Source organism: Saprolegnia parasitica (genome assembly GCF_000151545.1).
Source record: "Saprolegnia parasitica CBS 223.65 unplaced genomic scaffold supercont2.18, whole genome shotgun sequence".
NCBI lineage: Eukaryota > Oomycota > Saprolegniomycetes > Saprolegniales > Saprolegniaceae > Saprolegnia > Saprolegnia parasitica.
The window spans coordinates 421678-441539 of record NW_012156412.1 but is presented as its reverse complement, the minus strand read 5'-3'; the positions used below and the strand labels follow the sequence as shown (position 1 = coordinate 441539).

General features: G+C 59.0%; 10 protein-coding genes across 10 annotated transcripts in view; 5 read left to right on the top strand and 5 right to left on the bottom strand.

Annotated features, from left to right (window-relative positions):
- Window positions 1–558: 558 nt before the first annotated feature.
- SPRG_06019 (hypothetical protein) lies at window positions 559–1595 on the top strand. The gene is made up of 3 exons (XM_012344587.1): window positions 559–719; window positions 769–847; window positions 892–1595. The coding sequence occupies exons 1-3, from the start codon at window positions 567–569 to the stop codon at window positions 1572–1574; spliced, it is 915 nt and encodes a 304-aa protein (XP_012199977.1). The 5' UTR covers window positions 559–566; the 3' UTR covers window positions 1575–1595.
- A 1-nt stretch (window position 1596) lies between these two features.
- SPRG_06018 (hypothetical protein) lies at window positions 1597–3174 on the bottom strand (the record flags this gene model as incomplete). The annotated part of the gene is made up of 4 exons (XM_012344586.1): window positions 1597–1710; window positions 1762–1830; window positions 1877–3025; window positions 3081–3174. The coding sequence occupies 4 exons, from the start codon at window positions 3172–3174 to the stop codon at window positions 1655–1657; spliced, it is 1368 nt and encodes a 455-aa protein (XP_012199976.1). The 3' UTR covers window positions 1597–1654.
- Window positions 3175–4202: 1028 nt separating this feature from the next.
- SPRG_06017 (hypothetical protein) lies at window positions 4203–6136 on the bottom strand (the record flags this gene model as incomplete). Its single annotated transcript, XM_012344585.1, has 12 exons — window positions 4203–4325; window positions 4368–4442; window positions 4494–4873; window positions 4939–5248; window positions 5293–5361; window positions 5405–5432; window positions 5477–5513; window positions 5562–5659; window positions 5704–5807; window positions 5852–5921; window positions 5980–6014; window positions 6055–6136. 12 exons carry the CDS (start codon window positions 6134–6136, stop codon window positions 4210–4212), a joined length of 1404 nt encoding a protein of 467 aa, XP_012199975.1. The 3' UTR covers window positions 4203–4209.
- Window positions 6137–7430: 1294 nt separating this feature from the next.
- On the bottom strand, window positions 7431–7905 carry SPRG_06016 (hypothetical protein). Its single transcript, XM_012344584.1, has one exon. The coding sequence runs from the start codon at window positions 7897–7899 to the stop codon at window positions 7474–7476; it is 426 nt and encodes a 141-aa protein (XP_012199974.1). The 5' UTR covers window positions 7900–7905; the 3' UTR covers window positions 7431–7473.
- Window positions 7906–8279: 374 nt separating this feature from the next.
- Window positions 8280–9740, top strand: SPRG_06015 (hypothetical protein; the record flags this gene model as incomplete). Its single annotated transcript, XM_012344583.1, has 4 exons — window positions 8280–8397; window positions 8447–8634; window positions 8683–8908; window positions 8956–9740. 4 exons carry the CDS (start codon window positions 8280–8282, stop codon window positions 9738–9740), a joined length of 1317 nt encoding a protein of 438 aa, XP_012199973.1.
- Window positions 9741–10028: 288 nt separating this feature from the next.
- SPRG_06014 (hypothetical protein) lies at window positions 10029–11468 on the top strand (the record flags this gene model as incomplete). The annotated part of the gene is made up of 5 exons (XM_012344582.1): window positions 10029–10608; window positions 10656–10803; window positions 10851–10932; window positions 10976–11110; window positions 11159–11468. Exons 1-5 carry the CDS (start codon window positions 10060–10062, stop codon window positions 11466–11468), a joined length of 1224 nt encoding a protein of 407 aa, XP_012199972.1. The 5' UTR covers window positions 10029–10059.
- A 421-nt stretch (window positions 11469–11889) lies between these two features.
- On the top strand, window positions 11890–14450 carry SPRG_06013 (hypothetical protein; the record flags this gene model as incomplete). Its single annotated transcript, XM_012344581.1, has 4 exons — window positions 11890–13095; window positions 13138–13249; window positions 13291–13341; window positions 13393–14450. 4 exons carry the CDS (start codon window positions 11890–11892, stop codon window positions 14448–14450), a joined length of 2427 nt encoding a protein of 808 aa, XP_012199971.1.
- Window positions 14451–14501: 51 nt separating this feature from the next.
- SPRG_06012 (hypothetical protein) lies at window positions 14502–16766 on the bottom strand (the record flags this gene model as incomplete). Its single annotated transcript, XM_012344580.1, has 11 exons — window positions 14502–14636; window positions 14691–14848; window positions 14893–15215; window positions 15261–15339; window positions 15387–15522; window positions 15576–15761; window positions 15809–15856; window positions 15895–16317; window positions 16363–16446; window positions 16493–16540; window positions 16581–16766. 11 exons carry the CDS (start codon window positions 16764–16766, stop codon window positions 14502–14504), a joined length of 1806 nt encoding a protein of 601 aa, XP_012199970.1.
- A 92-nt stretch (window positions 16767–16858) lies between these two features.
- On the bottom strand, window positions 16859–18164 carry SPRG_20059 (hypothetical protein). Its single transcript, XM_012344619.1, has 8 exons — window positions 18060–18164; window positions 17888–18013; window positions 17715–17843; window positions 17591–17667; window positions 17435–17540; window positions 17257–17378; window positions 17082–17211; window positions 16859–17029 (listed from the first exon to the last, which is right to left on the bottom strand). The coding sequence occupies exons 1-8, from the start codon at window positions 18156–18158 to the stop codon at window positions 16919–16921; spliced, it is 900 nt and encodes a 299-aa protein (XP_012200009.1). The 5' UTR covers window positions 18159–18164; the 3' UTR covers window positions 16859–16918.
- Window positions 18165–18353: 189 nt separating this feature from the next.
- Window positions 18354–19862, top strand: part of SPRG_20058 (hypothetical protein) — a gene marked incomplete at both ends in the record, with an annotated part of 3599 nt that continues 2090 nt past the window's right edge. The window contains 5 exons of the mRNA XM_012344618.1: window positions 18354–18669; window positions 18723–18920; window positions 18970–19019; window positions 19067–19268; window positions 19315–19806. Of these exons, the coding sequence (XP_012200008.1) occupies window positions 18354–18669; window positions 18723–18920; window positions 18970–19019; window positions 19067–19268; window positions 19315–19806 (1258 nt within the window). The remainder of the gene's footprint in view (window positions 18670–18722; window positions 18921–18969; window positions 19020–19066; window positions 19269–19314; window positions 19807–19862) is intronic.

Sequence of the window (19862 nt, the reverse complement as noted above, 5' to 3'; positions counted from 1 at the left end):
AACGAGAAACAAGGAATATGAAACCTGTAACCACCACGCTTTCGCTGGGGTGTATCCGGTGAAACCCACGATCCGGATACGAGCCGCCAATCAGACGCGACAACGACCGCAACCGCGCATGCGATTGGGTGCCGCTTCACGGCCATCTTGGCCGGCCATCTTCAAGCGCGCCGCGTCGGTTGTGTCGAAAGGGTCGACTATTTTCGGAAAAGTGGAGCGTCTTTTCGAGGAGAAAGCCGCGATCTGCCGGTCGTATGGTGACCGGCAAAAGGGCAGAGAGACAAGCATTGGCGAGCACGACCAAGGATTGTTCAAGGGTAACGCCAAGCGCATGCTGGGAACGCGCCGACGGCAGGACGAGCACACAAACATCGTTTTCCCAACAACGAGGTACAGAGGCCTCGTGCGTCCCGACAGGATCTTTTCGATATTGCCGTCAATCGTCGCGCCGGTGGCGCAGGATTTGATTTGAGATTGAGATTGGGCATGACGATCTTTTGGGTCATCCGGATACGATTATTGTATCCGGTATCGTGACGGGGCAAAGTGCAATTTGGCGACGAAACATGCCCCGCACGACCAACAACAATGGCGAGCTCACGTTCGAGTACGTGGCCGTGACGGGCGAGACGTTGGCGACGCACGAGTATGCAGCGTACCCGCTCAAGTTCCTTCGCCCCACGAGCTCCATTGCACCCGGCTTTCACACCAGCGTCATCGTACGCACTCGACACACTCGTGAGCCAACGCCTCTGTGATGTCTTCTAGTGCATTTTGGGCTACGGCGGCGGCCTCGTTTCGCGCGACCACACCAAGATTGTCGTTGACGCGGGCGACTCGACGTCCGGTACCGCGTGTCTCCTGTGCGCTTCGTGACAATGGCACTACTAGTGGTGCTCTGTACGCAGGCAACAACGAAAGTCTTCAAGTGCATTCCAGACCCGGCGCGCGCCGACGACCGCACCAAACAAGATTTGCACGTGTCTGTGCGTGCGAACGCTACGTTCTTGCTCTTGCCCGACCCCGTCACGTGCTACGCCAACGCCAAGTATTGCCAGCGCCAGACCTTTAACGTCGATCCGACCGCGACCTTGGTGGTCCTGGACTGGCTCACGAGCGGCCGCCTGGCGCGCGGCGAGCACTGGGCCTTTGACACGTACGAGAGCTGCAATGAGATTTACATCACGCACGCAAACGGTCCCTCGACGCCGCTTGTCGTGGACCGCTTGCGCCTGCGCCAAGACGAGACGATTCCGCTGCGGACGCGCATGGGCGGCATGCACGTCATGGGCACACTTGTGCTCTGCGGGCCGCGCGTGATGGCGCTCGTCGCGCAGCTTCTGACGGATGGCGCGCGCAAGCAGCTCGCGCCGCACCAGGCGCCCGTGCCTTCGGGTCGGTTGGCGCAAAGCTCTCTCTCGGACGTGCGTTCTGCCGTCAGTCCCTTGGGCCCCAACGGCGCGATCCTGCGCTTTGGCGCCCACTCGACCGACGCCGCGTACGCGTACATCAAGGACATTTTGGCGCCGCTCCGCGACGTCGTGGGCTATACATGCTTTCAGGAAAATCGCTAAATCAAACGCTATATTATGGACCCGTCCGATCGAGGTATTTGTCGATACTTTGGCGAGGGGCGTATTAGTGGAGAGGCAGCTCAGACGTCGTAGGACTGGACGGCGTCGTTCTTCAGCGTGATGACGGTGCGTGCGTCTACACACAGTGGATATAGAGACGACGCGTAGAGACACCTAGAATACGGACGGGCTTGGTCGGTGGGCGCGTCCGACGTCGGGTGCACCGAGACGGTCCGGACAGGCGGGCTCTCGTCAACTACACCACAGTTGTCGTATGTCCCACCACTTTTAACCCGTTCTACCTCGGGGCTCGTTGGGCGACCGCCCGATTTGAACGCGCAGCGGCTGCTGGCGCAGATTGGTACCGTTGAGCGCCAAGGCCGCCGTGACGCTCTCGGCGTCCTGGTACGTGATGAAGGCGTGTCGACGCCCTGCGTCGAGCTCAATGCTTTCGATCGTGCCAAAGCGCAGGAAGAGCGAGCGGAGGTCGTTCTGGCTGGCCGCGGCCGCGAGGCCGCCGACGTAGACGCGGCGGGAACGCTGCTGGCGCTTGCGTGGCGCGTCGACCACATCCGGTTGCTTGCGCTTCAAGTTGGGTGCGACGTCGGTGACGCGCGCCTTCTCCGGCTGCACGACGATGCGCCGGCCGCCGACGAGCGTGTTGTTGAGCTCACACGCGCGGTACACTTCGGCCGGCGACCCAAAAGAGACAAAGGCAAAGCCTTCGTGAATCCGAATCGAGAGGATGCGCCCGCTCGACTTGAAGAGGTCGCGGAGAATGCGATCGGTCACGTTGAGGTCGAGGCGACCGACGTACGCGCGGCGAGGGTTGGCCGGCGCGTTGGCGGGCAATTTGGGCGGACGCGACGACGGCACGTGGCGAGGTGTCTCGAGCAGAGCTGCCGGCGAGTTGTGCCGCGGAGACTCGAGCGGGCCGGCGAGCAAGGACTGCCGCGACGAGGGGGCAGCGTCAGAGGACGAGGACCGGGGGGTGGGTGGCAACAAACTCGTTGTTGCTGTAATCTGCCGGGGCGTATCCAAGAGACCGGAAGGCGACGCAGATGAGGACACCCGGGGTGTCTCGAGGAGGCCCGTCGAGGTCGAGTATCGAGGGGTGTCGAGGAGGCCAGGGCTAGCGGACGAGGCAGCGCGAGGTGCTTCGTTCACCGCCGGGGAGGGCCGGAGGGCAGCGTTTGAGGAAGGTGGAGCCGGTCGTCCCTGCTGGACGGCAGGTAGGGAGAGAGGTGCGGGTGGTCTACTTTGGGGCGGAGCCACGACGCGGAGAGGGTGTTGTGGCCCCGTGGGGGCCGAGGTTTGAGCGGGTTCGGTTGCCGTCGTCGTTGTCGTGTTGCTGGTTTTGTTCTCGTCAGTGGACTGAGGCAAGAGGTCTTCCATCCACACCACCTTGGATGCAAACTGTTGAATATCGGCGACGACCGACGCGCGGTAGCCTACGTCGTCGTTTCAGCGCTTGACACGTCATCGGGCCCCTTATGCATGTCGCACCGACGATCCAGAGTTCCTTTCGGCGAATGTTGCGCACATGGTCCAGCGTATCGTAAAAGTCGCCGTCGCCTACCGTCACAGCACATTCCGCCATTGGCTATAGCCCCTCCAACTCATATATCGCACCAGCAAACAGCACGACGCGGTCGGCCATCTACAATTGCGTCACCACCGGCCGAAGAGAACGCTGGACGTACGTCTTCGTACGTCAGTGACAGCATCTTGGTCGCAAGCCTATATCGCAGTCGCGTGCGTCGCCGTACCGCAACGATTGGCCACGAACCCGTTTCCGACGCCTTTCTGGACTTGATGGGAAACGCCATTGCCGCAGCTCGGGCAAAAGCACTTGCACTCCTTCGTCGGATACAACCGGACTTGAAACTAGCGAGTTCGTTCTCAAAAGAAGCGAGCGATCGTCGAGCGAGGCGACTACCTGCGGGCCCAGCGGCGGCGCGAGCTTGAGCGACGAGGCAAACGCGCTCTGGCTCGGATGCGGGCTCTTGGGGTTGTCCATGCGCTCGTTGTCGTAGTACCAGCACTCTGCAAGGTGAATCCATCGGTACCATAGCCCGACGATGGGCGTACCGCTAAACTCGCCGCCGACAAGAGTCTCGAGCGCAGCTCGGAGCTGCTTAAAGTCCAACGGGCCGCCCACCTAGATAGCGTTGAGACCACGGGTGGCGGTGTTGTTGTCGTTCTACAAGGGCTCGGGCGCCGCTGGCGGCGTAGCTTCCATCTACCAGAGGCAAGGGTCAGGCCATGGCCCACGCGACGGTGGCTACCGATGAAGAGCACGTTGCGGAAGGGCTTGGCCATTGTCGGAAGCGCTGTGCCAGACGCAGCCAATGAAAGAAGCTCCGTGACGTTGATTGGTTGAAATCACGGCCTTGCAAAAAGCGCCCGCGCTGTGGATTGGTTGGAATGGTACTATATCAGCCAATGGTCGCGTCGCAAAGGTCAAGTTCCCGCCCCAATTCCAAGCCAGGGCAATCGATTTCCTTGCTACAGCAACAACCGACGCGTCCTACTGCAACATGATGTCGAAAGCACTAGGGTGTAGGGTCCATTTATTTTAAAGAGCAGAGCTCGCCGGGAGAGCTTGTCGCCACTACGCCTGTTGTTGGCCTAGCTAAAAATCGCTGTCGTCGTCCGTGTCTTGGTCGTCAGCGTCGTCGTCGTCCGAGACGCAGAGGTTTATGACTTCGTGGTTCAGTGTGTTCCACCCACTTCTCGATGGCGGCGCATCTACGGCACATTTAAGCGCCGCGTTACTATCGTGCCACGTACGAGACGGCGCGGATGGATCGTCGCCGACTGTATCAACCAAGTCGACAATGTGGTCTGGTGTCTCGTGAATAGCCCCTACACAAGGAGACTATTGTCGAGAGAGCGTCGAAACCAGTAAAGGAGCACCTGTCTTTTGCCTCGCGCGCGACGGGGCTTTTGGAAGCTTGGCGGTCTCGACGCGGAGCACGAGGTCGTGGCGGCGCGACCCGTTGAGGACCTTGGCCATGGCCACGCTGGCTTCGTCTTGAAACGTAATGTAGCACGACCGCGCTGGAGACTGACCGCTTTCTAGCTGCACGTCGTCGATCGCGCCAAATGGGCCGAAGAGCGCACGCACGTCGCGCTCCGTGGTTCCGGGCACGAGGCCGTGCACGCTGACGCGGCTGGTCATTGTTTTCGTCGCTTTCTTCTTTTGCTTTTTGCGTTGAAGAGCCGAGGGCTCGACCGGATGCGGGCGCTTGGCCACGGCGCGCGACGCTTCGGCCGTCTCGGACGCGCGTTGTTTCCTTTTGATCGCTCGTGGTTGACCACGATCCGTCTATCCAGTAGTATCGTGCCGTTGAGCTCGCACGCAAGGTCGGCGGCATCCGTGGTCGGAAAATCGATAAAGCAAAACCCGCGGTCAGCATGCAGCCGCATCGAAAGCATCGGGCCGCAGTACTCGAACGCCTCCAGCAAGATGGCTTCGGTCGTGGCACCTGGTAGCTTCCCAACGTGCACGGTGTGGGGCGTCACCGGAGGCACCGGGGCGCCACGGGGTGATGGTGCGCCGCGGCGTGCCGTCGGGGCTGCTGCGGCGAGCGTGATGTTCGGGAGACTTTCCATCCAGACAACCTTGGATGCGAGCTGCTGGAGGTCGGCCGAGACTGAGTCGCGGTACCCTACAAGTCGCATGCGGCACTCCACCGTCGAATCAAGCATGTACCGACGACCCAGAGGTCTTTTCGGCGAACGTTCTTGACCAAGTCGAGGGTGTCATAAAAGTCCCCATCCCCTAGCAGAAAGGTTGTGGTGCAATGCTTTCTCATGGCGTCTACCTGCAAAGAGAACGATACGGTCGGCCATCTACGCAGCTGTCAATCCTCCGCGTCAATATGACGTCGACCTACGTCTTCGTAGGCCAGCGAGAGCATCTTGGTCGCAAGCCTACGTGGCAGGGTCCGCACGTGTCGACGAGCGAACGAGGAGGCCCACCCGTTGTCAACGCCCTTCTGCACGTGCTGCGTGAAGTTGTGGCCGCAGCTCGGGCAGTGGCACTTGTACTTTTTCATTGCGTACATTTTGACTTGAAACTAACGCAAGTTGGGCCTCGGCCAAAGCAGCGCCGCCGTACAACCTGCGGGCCGAGAGGCGGTGCGAGCTTGAGCGCCGAGATGAACGGATTCTGGCTCTGGTACGCGCTCTTGGAGCTAATCGGCTCGTGGTCAAAGTACCAGCACTCTAGAGCGTCGTGAGCACAAAGTGCAGCTTCGTCGAGGAGGCACCGCTGAACTCGGCGCCGACCAAGGCCTCGAGCTCGCTTCGCAGGAGCTTAAAGTCGATCTTGCCGCCGGCCTAATCCAGCCGCCGTGAGGCCGACTATTAGTATGCGATAGCACGGTCGTCGCCGTACGAGGCCTCGGGCGCCGATCGAAGCGTACTGTCCGTCTAACGAGAAGATGGTACCGCGCGCCAAGGAGGCGCCTACCGATGATGAGCACGTTGCGGGAGGCGCCGGTCGTCGATGCTGCCAGCCGCGCGATGGGCCGCGCGCTCGTAGTATCGGTCATGGCCAGGTCTGCTGTGAGCGTAGTGTATTTGGATTGGCCAAAACGCCGCACATAAATCCAGTTTCATGGCGCTTATTGGACCATTTAAACGGAATTTAGCCAATCCGACGGCCAACCAACACGGGAGCAAACCGTGCCGTTGGCGCCACTTGGTCGTAGCGCACATACAAGGACATGATTTCCATGACGTGGCACCAGCTCCGAGCTCCGATCTCTGAGCTCCGGACTCCGATACGTTGATACCCAGTCGACATCGTCCGATTCTGTGCATCGGCGTGTCAAAACGACCGTGTCTGGTAGCGTCTTACAGCTCTTGCAAACGGGCGCCATACCCCAGGGTGGTCAACTACATGGGCGGTGAGACTCGTGCGCCTCATATCGTCAGCTGTTCGTGTTTACCAGCACCACCGCCAAACGTGAATAGCAAGCGGATTTGGTGGTACCCATGGAGGCCAAAGGAGGAAGCTGTGTGACACGGTGGTGCTTTCGACAGGCCATTATCAGCGATACGACCGCATTGCGGTCTCCAGAGTAAACAACTCGGGTTGTGGCCACCTCGTCCTCGAGTTTCGCCATTCGGACCGAGAGCTGGGATGGCGAGAACACATCGTCGATAGCATGGGTATATTGACGCAATGACGTCGTTCAAGGTTACTGCGAGCTTACTTGTGGCCGGTGGCGCTCAGGTGCTTTGAGAGCCGAGTGCGTACGTGTGCCCCAATGCCTTGCAGCACGTTCACGAACGCCGGGTCGCGCAAAACAATCCAAACAAAGTACACGAGCATGGGGACGTACAAGGCCAGTTGCAGCCACGACAAGACCGAGATCGCGTCGTCAAGAAACGTCGAATCCAGAGGCTCCTTGATCGTATTCTGGCTGTGCGTGGCCACGGCCGTGGGTAATAGCAGCACGAATTGCGCGCCGTGCACTCGTCGCATCGTCGTCGCTCGTCCAGTTGCGAGATCCGTAGGCGTCGTTGCAATGTAACGCCTTCGCCTGTACGAGGTAGTGGATTGAAGAAACTTGGCTCTCCAACTCAAAGGTACCGGTATTAATATTAATATGTTAATATGTACCCTTGCCAACGCCTTTGACACCCGTGCTACGTGACTGCCCCAGTCACATACAGCATTGCATTTGCCAGCCGGCTTGTTAAATACATCGCGGCTGCATTCGCGAATTTCCTCTTGCGTCTGCTGAGAAGCGAGTAGAGAGATGTGATGGAGGACACTTGTCGACGCTACGTTGACCCTGGCCTTGTGCGTTCGTGCTAAATACATCGCTGCAACACTAGTGGATGGAGTCAAGAAGACTTGATTTTGGCATAGCGTTGTATTTTATGCACGCGCGATCGCTGTCGGGACGAGGACACCGACCCACTGGCCTGGGCCATCGAGAAACGCGTCGTCCGGGTGGGGATCCATGATCGGCTCGAACGCTTGCCCGGACGCTTCGACGCGCGCCACGACCACGTGACCAAAGTCGCCACGTGGCGACTTGCCCCGCAGCACCACCGCGCTACCTGGTTGTAGAAGGCTCGTGTCGGCGGGCACGGAGCCATCGGCGGCCAAGTTGATCTTCTCAAAGGTCAAGCCCTGCGGCGCCAGGTAGCGGTTGATGGCGGGCATGTAGCCGGAAGGGTCCAAAATGAAGTTAGGCACCGCGTCCAGCTCGACGCCTCGCAATGATGCGATGCACGCTTGGAGCGAGTTGCCCTTCGCCGCCGTGAAGTCGGTCTGGCGCACTTGTCGGACGGTCGCCATCGTGAGAATTGTTGTAAAATGGTGTAATAGTGTTACATTTGGTGGCTGGAGAGACCTCGCGATATTCATTGTAACGTAGCATGCTTTGCTGGGCATCAAGTGGACGATTAAATTGGATCCATCTTGCCTAGCGTCGCACGACGCGTACTGCTGCTGAGTCGGCGGCGGTGTTGACAGCACGGTTTGTTTCCAAGAAGGTTTTAATAGTGTACAACACCTTAAATTTGGTACATGTGGCGTCTTCCCTCTTAATTCAGGCATAGGATGCGCGATTGGCCCATTTTATGAAATGGATGGCTTTTTGGCCAATGGCCTCTCGGGGCAAGCATTCCCGTCGACGTCGTATCTTTCGCCAGAATCTGTTTTCACCTGTGGCTGCCATGCTCCTCAAGCTCTGCCTCCCGCTGCTGCTCGCCGCCGCCGTCGCCGCCGAGCACTGGGCCGTCATCGTCGTCGGCTCCACCGGCTACTGGAACTACCGCCACCAGGCCGATGCGTGTACGTTCTTTAGCGACGCTTGCACGCCATGCCGACTGCGCATGCGTAGGTCATGCGTACCAGGTCGTGCGCGGCCATGGCATTCCCGCGTCCAACATTGTGCTTATGATGTATGATGACGTGGCCAACAGCTCGAGCAACCCGTTCCCGGGTCAGCTCTTCAACCGGCCGACCTTGCGCCACAGCGACGCCGTCGACGTGTACAAGGGCTGCCACGTCGACTACCGCGGCGACGACGTACATGTCTACCGTCTCCAAGCATGCGCATGACAATATGCTATGTAGGTCACGCCCAAGAAGTTCTTGCAGGTGCTTCTCGGCGACGCATCGGCCGGTGGCAAGGTGCTCAAGAGCACTGCAAACGACCGCGTGTTTGTCAACTTTGTCGATCACGGCGCGGCCGGCATGGTTGTCTTTCCCAACGCCAACCTGTACGCCCACGACCTTGTCGAGACGCTCAAGACCATGCACGAACGCAAGCTCTACAAGGAGCTCGTCTTTTACATGGAAGGTAGTCTCCTCTCGATGCAAAAGCGAGGCGCCTACCGGTCTGTGTAGCGTGCGAGTCAGGGTCCATGTTCAAGGACCTGCTTCCGACCGACATTGACGCGTACGTGACAACGGCGGCCAACGAGAAGGAGTCGTCGTGGGGCACGTACTGCCCGCCGACGTCCGACCACATTGGCACCAAGCTGCTCGGAACGTGCCTCGGCGACCTCTACTCGGTCAACTGGATGGAAGACAGCGACAAGAGCGACTTGGCCAAGGAGACGCTGGGCGAGCAGTACGCACGCGTCAAGAAGCTCACGGACAAGAGCCATGTGCTCGAGTTTGGCTCGCCTACCATCCGCGAAGAGCCCGTTGGGGACTTTCAGTCCAACGAAGACCACGACCACATCGGACCGTTGCAAGTCGAAGCAGCGGCAACAACGACGAACGACGTTCCGTCCTCGAGCGTTGCAGCCCACGACATTGAGCTCGTGACCAAGTTTTACCAGTACTTGCGCGCGGACGTTGGCACGCGTGGACCGTTCGCCGCCGCTTTGCTCGCGACGCTCCACGAGCGCGAACTCGCGGACCGCGTCTTTGGCGACATTGTCCGCTTGACCACGCAGTCGGCGCCAACGCTCTCGATGACGCGCGACGACGCGTGCCTCCGCGACGTCAACACGGTCGTCGAAGCGCACTGCGGCCGGTTCTCGGACTACAGCCTCCAGTTTGTGGCCCGCCTCTCGGCGCTCTGCGCGCAAGGGTACGCGCCCGGCGTCATTGGCGCCCAGGCCGTCGCTGCCTGCAAGCGCCACAAGAGCCGCGTGTTTGACCCGAGCCTCTTGCACCCGTAAGCAGCCGCGTAGTATTAGTGTTGCTGCTGTTGAATCCGACACTCGGCTGGTGCGACATGGAGCGCTTGGGGTTAGGGCAAGTGATGGCGTCACGCTGGAGCACCGCTTTGAGCGTTGGGGGTTGGTCCAGACGCTTGGAACGTACTACAGGACCTCGCACGAGGTAAGTCAGCCGGCGAGTCCTACGGCGAGTCCTAGCAGGCTGGATGTCGGTATGGCCGAAGCAACCGGATATGGGTACCCTATCCGGACATAGACATATATGAGAGCGAATTTTAGCCAATCGAAACGCGCAGAACCAAAGACCACAGAAGCAAGGATGGCCGACGCCCTGGACCACGTCCGAGCTGCCGTGATCGCGAACCGCCCGATCGAGGTCGAGGGCAGCGACGTGGTCTTCTGCACGATTGACACGGAGACCGGCGCCAAGTCGGTGGCGAGCCGGCTGCCTGGCGACACGCCGACGGCCTTTCACTCGAAGGCCACGAAGAAGAGCTACGACCTCCTCGCCGTCGTCACGTGCGTGCAGTACGCCGATCTGACGTTCGCCGAATACCTGCCCAAGTGCCGAGCGATCTCGGCCAGCCTCGTCTCGACCGTCGACAAGAAAGAGCTCATCGCGTACCTCAAGGGCGACATTGACAGCTCTGTGCAGGTGTACGAGCCAACGACCGCGCCCAAACGCAAGGCTGTTGACGAGGCGCCGTCCGCGCCCGACGTCAAGGTGTCAACCGACGCCATGCAGGGCTCGCCCAAGAAGAAGGCCAAGGAGACGCCTGTCCAGAACGCCCAGGACGAAGCGCTCAAGCGCATTCTCGCGAGAGAGTACACGCACCGCGACCGGACGACCATGATGACGACGCCCAAGGTAGCGTCTCCTTCGAGCACGCGACTCGTTCTATACGCCTGTCCTAGTCGTTTGAGAACGTGCTGACGATTTTCGAGACGCTCCTCAAGGAAGAGAAGGACAAGATGGACAAGTCGAGCGGGAAGCCGTCGCTGCTCATGCACCAAGTGAAGCAAGTGCTGCCGCTCAAGGTCGCGATGAAGAACAAGATCCCAGGTAGACGACCAACCACGCTCTGTCCTTCCAGCCATGGGCGGTTGTAGACATTCCGATCATTGTCGTCCCGGCTGGCGTCTCGGACTTGATCAACTTGCTCAACGCCAAGGACTTTCTCGAAGATGGCGCGTACGTTGGCATCTCGACTGCACGTCCATCACGATCTACCTAGGTACATTACGACCGCCCAGAAGAAGGCCGAGGGCTGCCGCAAGTCGGCGTCGATTCTCATTAACTACACGGACAACGAGGAAACGCACCAGTTTCGCATCGTCGACTCGGTCGCGCGCCTCAACGACAAGGAATGGTACGTTGTTCGAGTGCTGTCGTTATAGACGTCGACGGTTCCGTGCAGGAAGAGCATTGTCGGGGTCATTGTCTCGGGCCAAACGTGGCAGTTCAAGGACTGGAAGTGGAACTTTCCGATGGAAGCGAGGTACGAGCGATCATCGTTATCATCATCAATCGTAAATGCAACCATATGCATCTGCCTAGCCTGTGGCATCCACATCTACTCGCACGGCACGACGCTCAACGAAGAAATCAAAAAATGGGACGTCAAAATCCTCATGATCCACCCGCACAAGCGCCACTTGGACAAGGTGGCGGCGCGCGAGTTTTGGGCCCACCTCTTCGCACACATCAAGCACCGTGTCATGACCTAGTCGTCGTTTTACACACCATTATTGTCTTCAATACACAGGCCGCCATGATGCACGTGTGTCTTACTCGTCCTGGATGCCACCGAGCCAAGAGTCTTCAATACACAGGCCGTCATGATGCTCTCTCTCGTCCTACCGAGCTCACTGCATGCACAATACTTAATTTTGGTGGTCTTCCTTAACCCTCGAGCCAGCCTCGAAGGGTGAAGCGCGTAATCAAAGGGTTGCCATTACATATCTTGCACGAGAGCAACCTCCACGAGGCTGGACCACGTCCACGACGTACCCAAGGTCGTCCGATTTCCAACTGAAAGTGATGCAAGGGTGCATCAAGAGTCGTTATGCCTGCAACCGGCCGCCTGTCTAAAAATACGCGCCAAACCGCCGGCTACTCAGTGGCGGAAATCTCGCAAACGGGCACTCGATGGCGCTGGTCGTGTCCAAGTCGAGCAAGGTCGCCAACAAGGTGAGCCCGGAGCTCCAGAAGATGCTGCAGCCGACGGCCGCGCGTCAAGAGCGCGTGCTCCACGCCCTCGACAGCCGCAACGCCAACATCGTGCTCGGGATCATGACCATGTTTACGCTCTTCGCCGACGACATGCGGGTCGCGGGCTTCACCAAGTCGGCCGACGAGACGTTTTACGTCCTCGAACTCATCTGCTTTGCGTGCTTTGCCATCGAGTGGGCCGGCAACGTCTACGCGCGGCCCGACTACGTGCACAAGGGCCTCGGCTTTACGTTTTGGATGGATCTGATTGCGACGCTCTCGATCCTCGCGGACGTGGGCTGGGTCATGGAAGCGCTCACGGGCGGCGCGACCTCCAACAGCGTCGCGTCGCTCCAAGCGAGCCGCGCGTCGCGCGCCGGTACCAAAGCCGGTCGTCTCGTCAAGCTCATCCGGCTGATTCGACTTGTGCGCATCTCGCGCATCTTCCGCACCAAAACCGCCGACACGGCCAAGGCCATCAAGCTCAACGAACCGAGCAAGGTCGGCAAGATCCTCACGGAGCTCACAACGCGCCGGCTCATCGTGCTCGTGCTCGTCATGGTCGTGCTCTTGCCAGTGATTGACCAAACGCTCACGACGACCGACCAGTACCAGACGAGCGCCTTGTACCAGATGCACCGCATGGTGCAAGACTACAACTCGACGGGCTTGATCACGCTGCCCGACATGCAAGCGCTCTTTGACAGCTACGTGCGCAACTGCAACGGTATCATTTTGGACATGATCATCTACGGCATCGACAAGAACATCACCAACCAATGGCTCCAGAATGTGCGCTTCCAGAGCTACTCGGGCTCGGCGTGGGTCGCGTCGTCGCCCTTCTCGGCGACCACGAACCCGATCTCGGGCTGGTCGGCGTCGTACCTGACGACAGAATTTGTCGGCTTTCGCTCCGCGGATATCAACCTGATCTCGTACTTTGACTGCGTCGACAAACGAGGCGTCGTGGTCGACAACAGCACGTGCTTCTCCGCGGTCGTGTTTTACACCGCCAAGTCGAACGCGTCCGACTCGGAGCTCGCGATTCTCAAGACGTGGATCATCATCTTCCTCTTTGGCGGCAGCATCTTTTTCTTCACGCGGGACGCCGACATGCTCGTGATTGGCCCAATCGAGCGCATGGTGCGATCTTATCGCATGCATTCGTGCGAAGAGTGTGTGTAGATGGAGCTCGTGAACCGATTGGCCAAGAACCCGCTCGGCAACACGGACATTGAAGAAGACGCGTCGCAAGAGTACGAGACGCGCATGTTGGAAAAGACCATTTGTAAAATCGGTCGGCTCCTCCAAGTCGGGTTTGGCTCGGCGGGAACTGAGATCATTTCGAAAACATGGGCGGCACGGGCGAACTCAACGTCATGATTCCAGGTCCGTGGCATATTGGACAAAGTTTGTCCAATATAGAGATGGTGTGCGTAGGCAAGAAGATTTCGTCCATCTTTGGCTTTGGCATCATCGAGCACTTTACCGAAACGTGCAGCATCCTCGAAGAGAGCGTCATCACGTACATCAACACGCTCGCCGACATTGTGCACACGGACGCCAACATCTACTACGGCGCGGCCAACAAGAACATTGGCTCGGCGTTTTTGCTGGCGTGGAAGATCTGCGACGGGTCCCTCCCTGGCATGCGCGACCCGCGCGACGCAGCGTCCAAGCCCATCATGAGTGCGTCCGAGAAGGCGGAGAAGCGCGCAGGCATCGCTGTCCAGCTCTGTGCCTCGGGCTTTGCGCCGCGCGCGATCACGCCGCAGGAGCTCGTCGACTCGGCGCTCATGGCCGTGCTTAAAATGCGCATCGACATCCACGCGGCCAACGAACCCGGCGGTCGGTTCGAGTTGTACCTCTCAAATCCCAAGCTCCAGGCCAAGTTTGGCGAACACTTTGGCGTGCACATGGGCTTCGGCCTCCACATTGGGTGGGCCATCGAAGGCGCGATTGGCTCCAAGTACAAAATCGACGCGTCGTACCTCTCGCCCAATGTCAACATGGCGGCGCGCCTCGAGAACGCGACCGGGCAATTCCAAGTCCCGATGCTTATTAGCGAGTGGTTCATGGACGAGCTAAGTCCATTTGCCAAGACCCATTGCCGCAAGATCGACCGCGTGACCGTCAAAGGCAGTGAGATTCCCATGGACCTCTGGACGTTTGATATTGGCAACTACTCGATCGACTGCGACCCGATCGTTGATCCCAACGGGGTTCAGATGCCCCTCGACTATGAGAAAAACGACATTTTGCCGCGGCTCCAAGAAGGCATTCCGCGCGCGTTCTTCTCGACCTTTAAGGAAGGCATGCAAGCGTACCTTGACGGCGACTGGGCCAAGGCCCATGCGCTGCTGAGTACGGCGTACGAGACGTACCGTGATGGCCCCACGAACGTGCTCTTGACGATCTTGCGAACCGAGTCGGCCGACCCCAATGGGTATGCATGCCCGACGTGGTGGAAAGGGTTTCGGCCCTTGACCGAAAAGTAGTTTGCGTAGTGCATTTGATAGAGCGTAGGCGCGTACGTTGTGAATATACAGTTATACATCTTGCGTTTCGTCGAGTTTCTTGCGTTTCTTCGGGTCGCGGTGACGGGCCATGCCCATCTCGACGTACTCGCGCGCGAGACGCTTGAGGACGTCGTGCTGCGACAGGTGCGGGTCGCTGCACCCTTTCTACAAGAAGAGCATACTAAAATGACATACGGTCGAGCTACGGTGGAAAACTACCACTGTGCACTTGTTGGCGAGTGCTTTGGGGCAGTAGGGAAACCTGATTTTGCGCGCCGGCAGCTCTCTCTTGAACTGTGTTTGGATAACGGGCTGGATCATGTAGAGCTGCGGCCGCTGCGGGTCGCGGCGCAGATGGACAAAGGCACAGCGGTAGCCTACCCACCATCATCGTACACGACGACGACATGAACAAGGGTACCTTTGGCGAGACGCGCGCATGTCCCGTTGGTCTCAAAGTAGCTCTTGCAGTAGGTCGGAAGCGCAAATGTATACTGGATCTGACCGGGCTCGCGCCACTCGGGCAGCACCGAGTCCAAGAGCGTGCGATCCCAGCGCCCGGCCTTCTCCATGAGGTCCGGGAGACGCAACGTGGCTTCGTCGCTCTTGTCGTCGTCGTCCGTCGTGGCATTGTAGACGTGGATGCCGTTGTACGACGGGTCATACGAGAGGAGGTACTCGCCCGGCGGCAACTCGCCCATGTGCGCAATGACTTCTTGCACCATGACAAACTTGGCCAACGGACTATTGTCACCATGGATAGAGCACAAGCCATATTTTGCAACGTACTTTTCCACGGACGACGCCACGGACGTGATCGTCTTGTCCGAGACGTCGAGGACCTTGGCGCCATTGGCATGCATGCGACCTACTTGCGCAATTGCATGTTGCCATCATAAGACATCAAGGTAGTACCCACGACAATGCCGGCGTTGCCTCGGATCCACGACTGCAGCCACCACCGCGCACGCTCCGACTCTGTAATTCTCTCAGGCGTCGAGCACCACTCGTAGTCGACCTTGGCTTGGATCGCCACGTCGACATTCTTCTCCTACAGCATAGAGTATATCGTTGGCGGTCGATGCTGCATTGCAAGAGAGGTACCGGGTCAAAGCCATGGGTTTGCGTTCGGAGCAGCATCTTCTTGGACCCGACCGACCACGTGTGGTAGCTGTACACACGCGAGGACGATGTCTCGGTCATCGCCGCCTTGAGGCGCTTGCGCGCGAAGAGCGTGAGCTTCTTGCGCCCGCTCCAGACCGCGTTGACGAGCGGCTTGTCAAAGACCACCTACGTCACGTGCGTCGATGATACCAGCCCGCGAAAAGCAAAGCTACGTGTTTCTTCTTGGGACCAGCGCGCACGACGACCGGAATGATCCATTCCTACAGAGGTTGATGGACGCGCCCGCACGCATGCCTACCTGGCGGAACCGGTCGGGGGTCATGTCAAAGAGCATTGTGAGCGTCGAGGTCGCCATGGCGACGTCGCAGTCTTCCTGTGCGATGAGCTCGTCGGCCTTGGTGTCTTTGGAAAGCACACACCCCGTCGTCCACGCGATCGGTGCGTCCAGCGTCGTTAAAGGGCTCGGCAATGGACGCTTGAGTGCCGGCTTGGCCGTGGCGCGCGCAACGCGGGCAATGTGCTTGGGCGGCGAGTGCGTCGGCGGCATCGACGGGAACGAGATGATGCTGACGCGCGAGTACGCGGCAGGGTACATGGCGGCGGCGTCGGCGCAGCGCTTACGCAAGAACGCGTCGACGGCCGTCTCGACGCCCTCGGGCAGCGCCGTCAAGACAAAGAGATCGGCCTTGGCGAGGGTGTCAAAGCTCTTGTGAAAGTTGCGCTAATTGCACCGCGTCAGCCGCAGCTCGCAGGAGACGACGACTACCTGCTCTGTCTTGACGGTCTGGTGGATGCGGTTGAAGACGTCGTGCTCGTCGGACGAGAGCGCGAGGAGGTCCGGGAACCCTCGCTGGAGTGTGCATGAGCCACTGCACGTCGGGTCTGCCATACATTACCTTCATCGCAGCCGTTTTCTTCTGCTGCAAGTCCAGGTACGTGACATGCTCTGCCGCCAAGAGACTCGTCTTGTGGGGAATGCAGGACCTCGTCGAGGCTCGAGGTCGGGGTCTCGGGCAGCGGCGCTCGAGCGTCGACGTCGACCTTGGTGGCCTTGGTCGCTAGCTTCATCTTCTGGGCCAAGGCCTCGAAGATGGTTCCATGCGGCGAGTAGTAGTCGTACTCGTCCTCCGTGATCCATGTGGCGCCGCTCCTCGGGGCCGGGACGTTCATGCTCGGTCGTCGATCTTCGTGTCCAGTTTCCCACGGCCAACAATGCATTTACCACCATATTTTCACATCAGACTATTTTGATGCTACCATATCAACACTATTCCGCGGTGATTAAAAGGGGCCAAATCGTGTTGTATGCGACGGATGTAGTGTTAATAATAGTGCATCACAAGCAGCAAGACCGACGCGGCGGCGTAAAAGCAGAAGATGGTGAACCCGCGATTCTCGCCATAGTCGTACGCCTTGGCGAGCGATTTGTTGCCCTAATGCCCGCCGTGTCAGCTCGACGACGGGTCTCAATGTATCAGGTGTGACCTGGACGACGTTGGTTGACGTCGTATCGGCATTCTCGGCGATCTTCTCGAGGTCGCCATGCTGCGCTTCAATGTTGTCCGAGAAGTGGCCCATGATGCGCGAGATCTCGTGCATGCTCGCCTCGAGCCGCCTACGCCATGTTGAGATACTGCACACAACAGTTAGGAATGTCTACTTGGCAGCTTCGATCTCTTCATGCAAATGCTTGTGCAGCTGGATATTCTCGGCTCGGAACTGCTCTGTTTCGTCCTCGGTAAATGCCCACGACGACGACTTTTCATTCGCGTCGTGTCGGACCTACATCAGAAATGAATCGGCTTCGGGGCGAAGCGCTCAATGGGCCACGCGCTTACAGAGGGTAAGGCGCGGGGCTGGTCTTGGACGGGCGTCGCAATGGGTGACGCGGTTGACTTTGGCTTGGCTTCCGGTGCGTGTAGCTCGGTCGAGTCGGGCAAGAATCTAGAAGTACGATGCACCGTTGTTACCAGTGAAGAAAGCAGCATGCGTACCGCTGCGACGCAAAGAAGGGTCGTGTAATGCGCTGCTTCCGCGCCGCTTGGACAATCTGCGCCGACCGCTTGACGCGCTAGGCTCCTGGCGTAAGACCTCTGCGGCCATCACATAGCAACGTACGTCTGAGAGGTACGCGACCATCTCCATCTGCATGCGCGTCGTCTGTGGCTTCTTGGACCGGCCGACCTGAATGTTGTCTTTGAGCTGTTCGATTTGCAGCTCGCACGCTTGGTACGACTCGAGCACCGACTGCGCACCCATGAGAACCGACACGCGCAAGTCGGCGTATGTACCTCCTCAAGCTCTTCGCGCTCCACGTCGCTAAAGGCGGCGGCCTTGCTCGGCAGGAAGCGGGCAGGGTCCACGTAGCACTTGCGCTGGCTGCGCAGAAGCGTCGAGATCTTGCGGAGGCTCTCTAGCTGCACATGGCATGAGCCTCGCCTGCATCGACCGAGGCTGGCGCACCACATCGATGGCCTCCTGCATGAAGTCCGAGACCGGCTTGGCCTCGGTCGGCGCGTCCGTCCATCGCGCGAGCTTGCGGAAGTCGGTCGTAATGTCCATCGTCAAGCTGAAGTCCACGCGTCCTCCGGGATTTGAAGTGCCGGAGTTGCGCGAGTATAGATTTAATTCTATACAAAAGGGAAGTTGTGATAAAACGCAGTTTAAAATTTGTTCGACGCCCCGGATTGGCTACATTGGCAAACGTCGAAGAGCTGGCATTTCCGATCTGACCTCGTGGCAGCCTCTCGGCACAGGATGCGATTGTGGGTGCTGCTGTGGCTCTGCCTGTGCACCGGTACTGTGGCGCTCGGCCTTGACGTCGACGGCTGGTTTAGCTGCAGCGCCAACACACTAACATCGACCAACACGCGGCGAAACACTCGAAACCGCACGGTCGAGTGCGCCCTCGTCGTCCTTCCGCTGTGCCACGCCAGCGTCTGCGATGACCCATCCAACCGAACGGTTCAAGTCTTCATGAAGCGTTTGGTGGCGCGCTCTGATTTCGTGGAAGAGCCATCGATCAAAGACTTGTGGGTTCTCCAGGGTGGCCCTGGTGCATCGTCGATCGCAAGTCTGTCCTCAACAAAACATGTGTGGTTCATGGCCTCATGATCGCGTTCATAGTGGAGACCATGATGATCGACCTCTACGACGTCCTTGACGGCCAAGTCAACGTGTACACGATGGACCATCGAGGCACGGGGCGAAGCTCTCCGCTGCAATGCATCGCCACTCAGGCCGCGACGCCCGGCAGTCCCGGCGGTGACGTGATCGAACTCGCCGAAATGCCCGACTGCATCCAAGATATACTGTTCCAAATCGGTATCTCCTCTTTCGCCATATCTCACAAGCCCTCTTAGCGATTGCGTAGACGGTCACACGAGTGCCTTCTCTGTCACAAGTGCTGCGCTCGATCTCGAGGTAGTACACGCCGTGTTCGTATGCATACCCATCAGCGGTGTCGATAGCTCGTGCTTCGCGCCTTCTCGGTGGCGAATCAACCCACCTTTGTGTACGGTGCCAGCTACGGCACGCTCCTCGTCGAACGACTCATGCAACTGGGTCCTACCGGTATCACCGGGTTCGTCTTGGATGGCGTCGTCTCGCAGCGTGGCAGTGATGCGTTCCGGCATTCGTTCGCCAACTGGGACCATGACGTGGCAAGCGTTGGTGCGTCACCGTTTCACTCTGATGACGTTTCTTATTGCGGTCGTAGGCTCTCGGTTTCTCGATCGATGCACGACCGACGCCTTTTGCAAGGCCCAAGTGCAGCAACACAACGTCACGCAGCTGCTACAAGAAGTCTACAGCCGACTCGACGCCTCCGTCGTCACCAATACGTCCTTGGACACATTGCTGCCGTCGCACCACCTCCGGACCGTCGTGTCCAAAATGCTGCTCAACTGGGAACTCCGGCAGCTCTTGCCAGCGCTCATCTATCGCCTGTGGCGTGCTGAAAGCATCGACCTTGTCGCTCTGATGCAGTTCAAAACGTCCAGCAATCTGTGGCAAATGGCCGACGTCGGGTCCTCGTTCAATGGCTTTTCCATGATGCTCTACTACCTGATTGTTTTCTCCGAAGAGTGGGCTTACCCGACACCATCAACATCGACGCTAGACGCGACGTACGCGCGCGGTCTCTTTGGGACGGGTGTCTCGGGCCTTGTCCCCTTTTACTGCCTCATGACGCAGTACAAGGACGAAGCGTGTCGAACAATATCGCCGCAATATTCTCTCAAAGCACCGTTCGTGTACCCCCGCGAC

What these genes read in the sequence shown, in the direction of transcription:
- SPRG_20059 (XM_012344619.1), bottom strand. Translation starts at nt 18,158, where the DNA reads ATGGACATTACGACCGACTTCCGCAAGCTCGCGCGATGGACGGACGCG. An exon ending in CCCTTCTTTGCGTCGCAGCG is followed by an intron (nt 17,541 to 17,590) that starts GTACGCATGCTG and finishes TCGTACTTCTAG; the next exon opens with ATTCTTGCCCGACTCGACCG. An exon ending in CGTCAACCAACGTCGTCCAG is followed by an intron (nt 17,030 to 17,081) that starts GTCACACCTGAT and finishes GGCGGGCATTAG; the next exon opens with GGCAACAAATCGCTCGCCAA.
- SPRG_06016 (XM_012344584.1), bottom strand. Translation starts at nt 7,899, where the DNA reads ATGGCGACCGTCCGACAAGTGCGCCAGACCGACTTCACGGCGGCGAAG.
- SPRG_06019 (XM_012344587.1), top strand. Translation starts at nt 567, where the DNA reads ATGCCCCGCACGACCAACAACAATGGCGAGCTCACGTTCGAGTACGTG. An exon ending in GCTTTCACACCAGCGTCATC is followed by an intron (nt 720 to 768) that starts GTACGCACTCGA and finishes GATGTCTTCTAG; the next exon opens with TGCATTTTGGGCTACGGCGG. An exon ending in CGCGGGCGACTCGACGTCCG is followed by an intron (nt 848 to 891) that starts GTACCGCGTGTC and finishes TGGCACTACTAG; the next exon opens with TGGTGCTCTGTACGCAGGCA.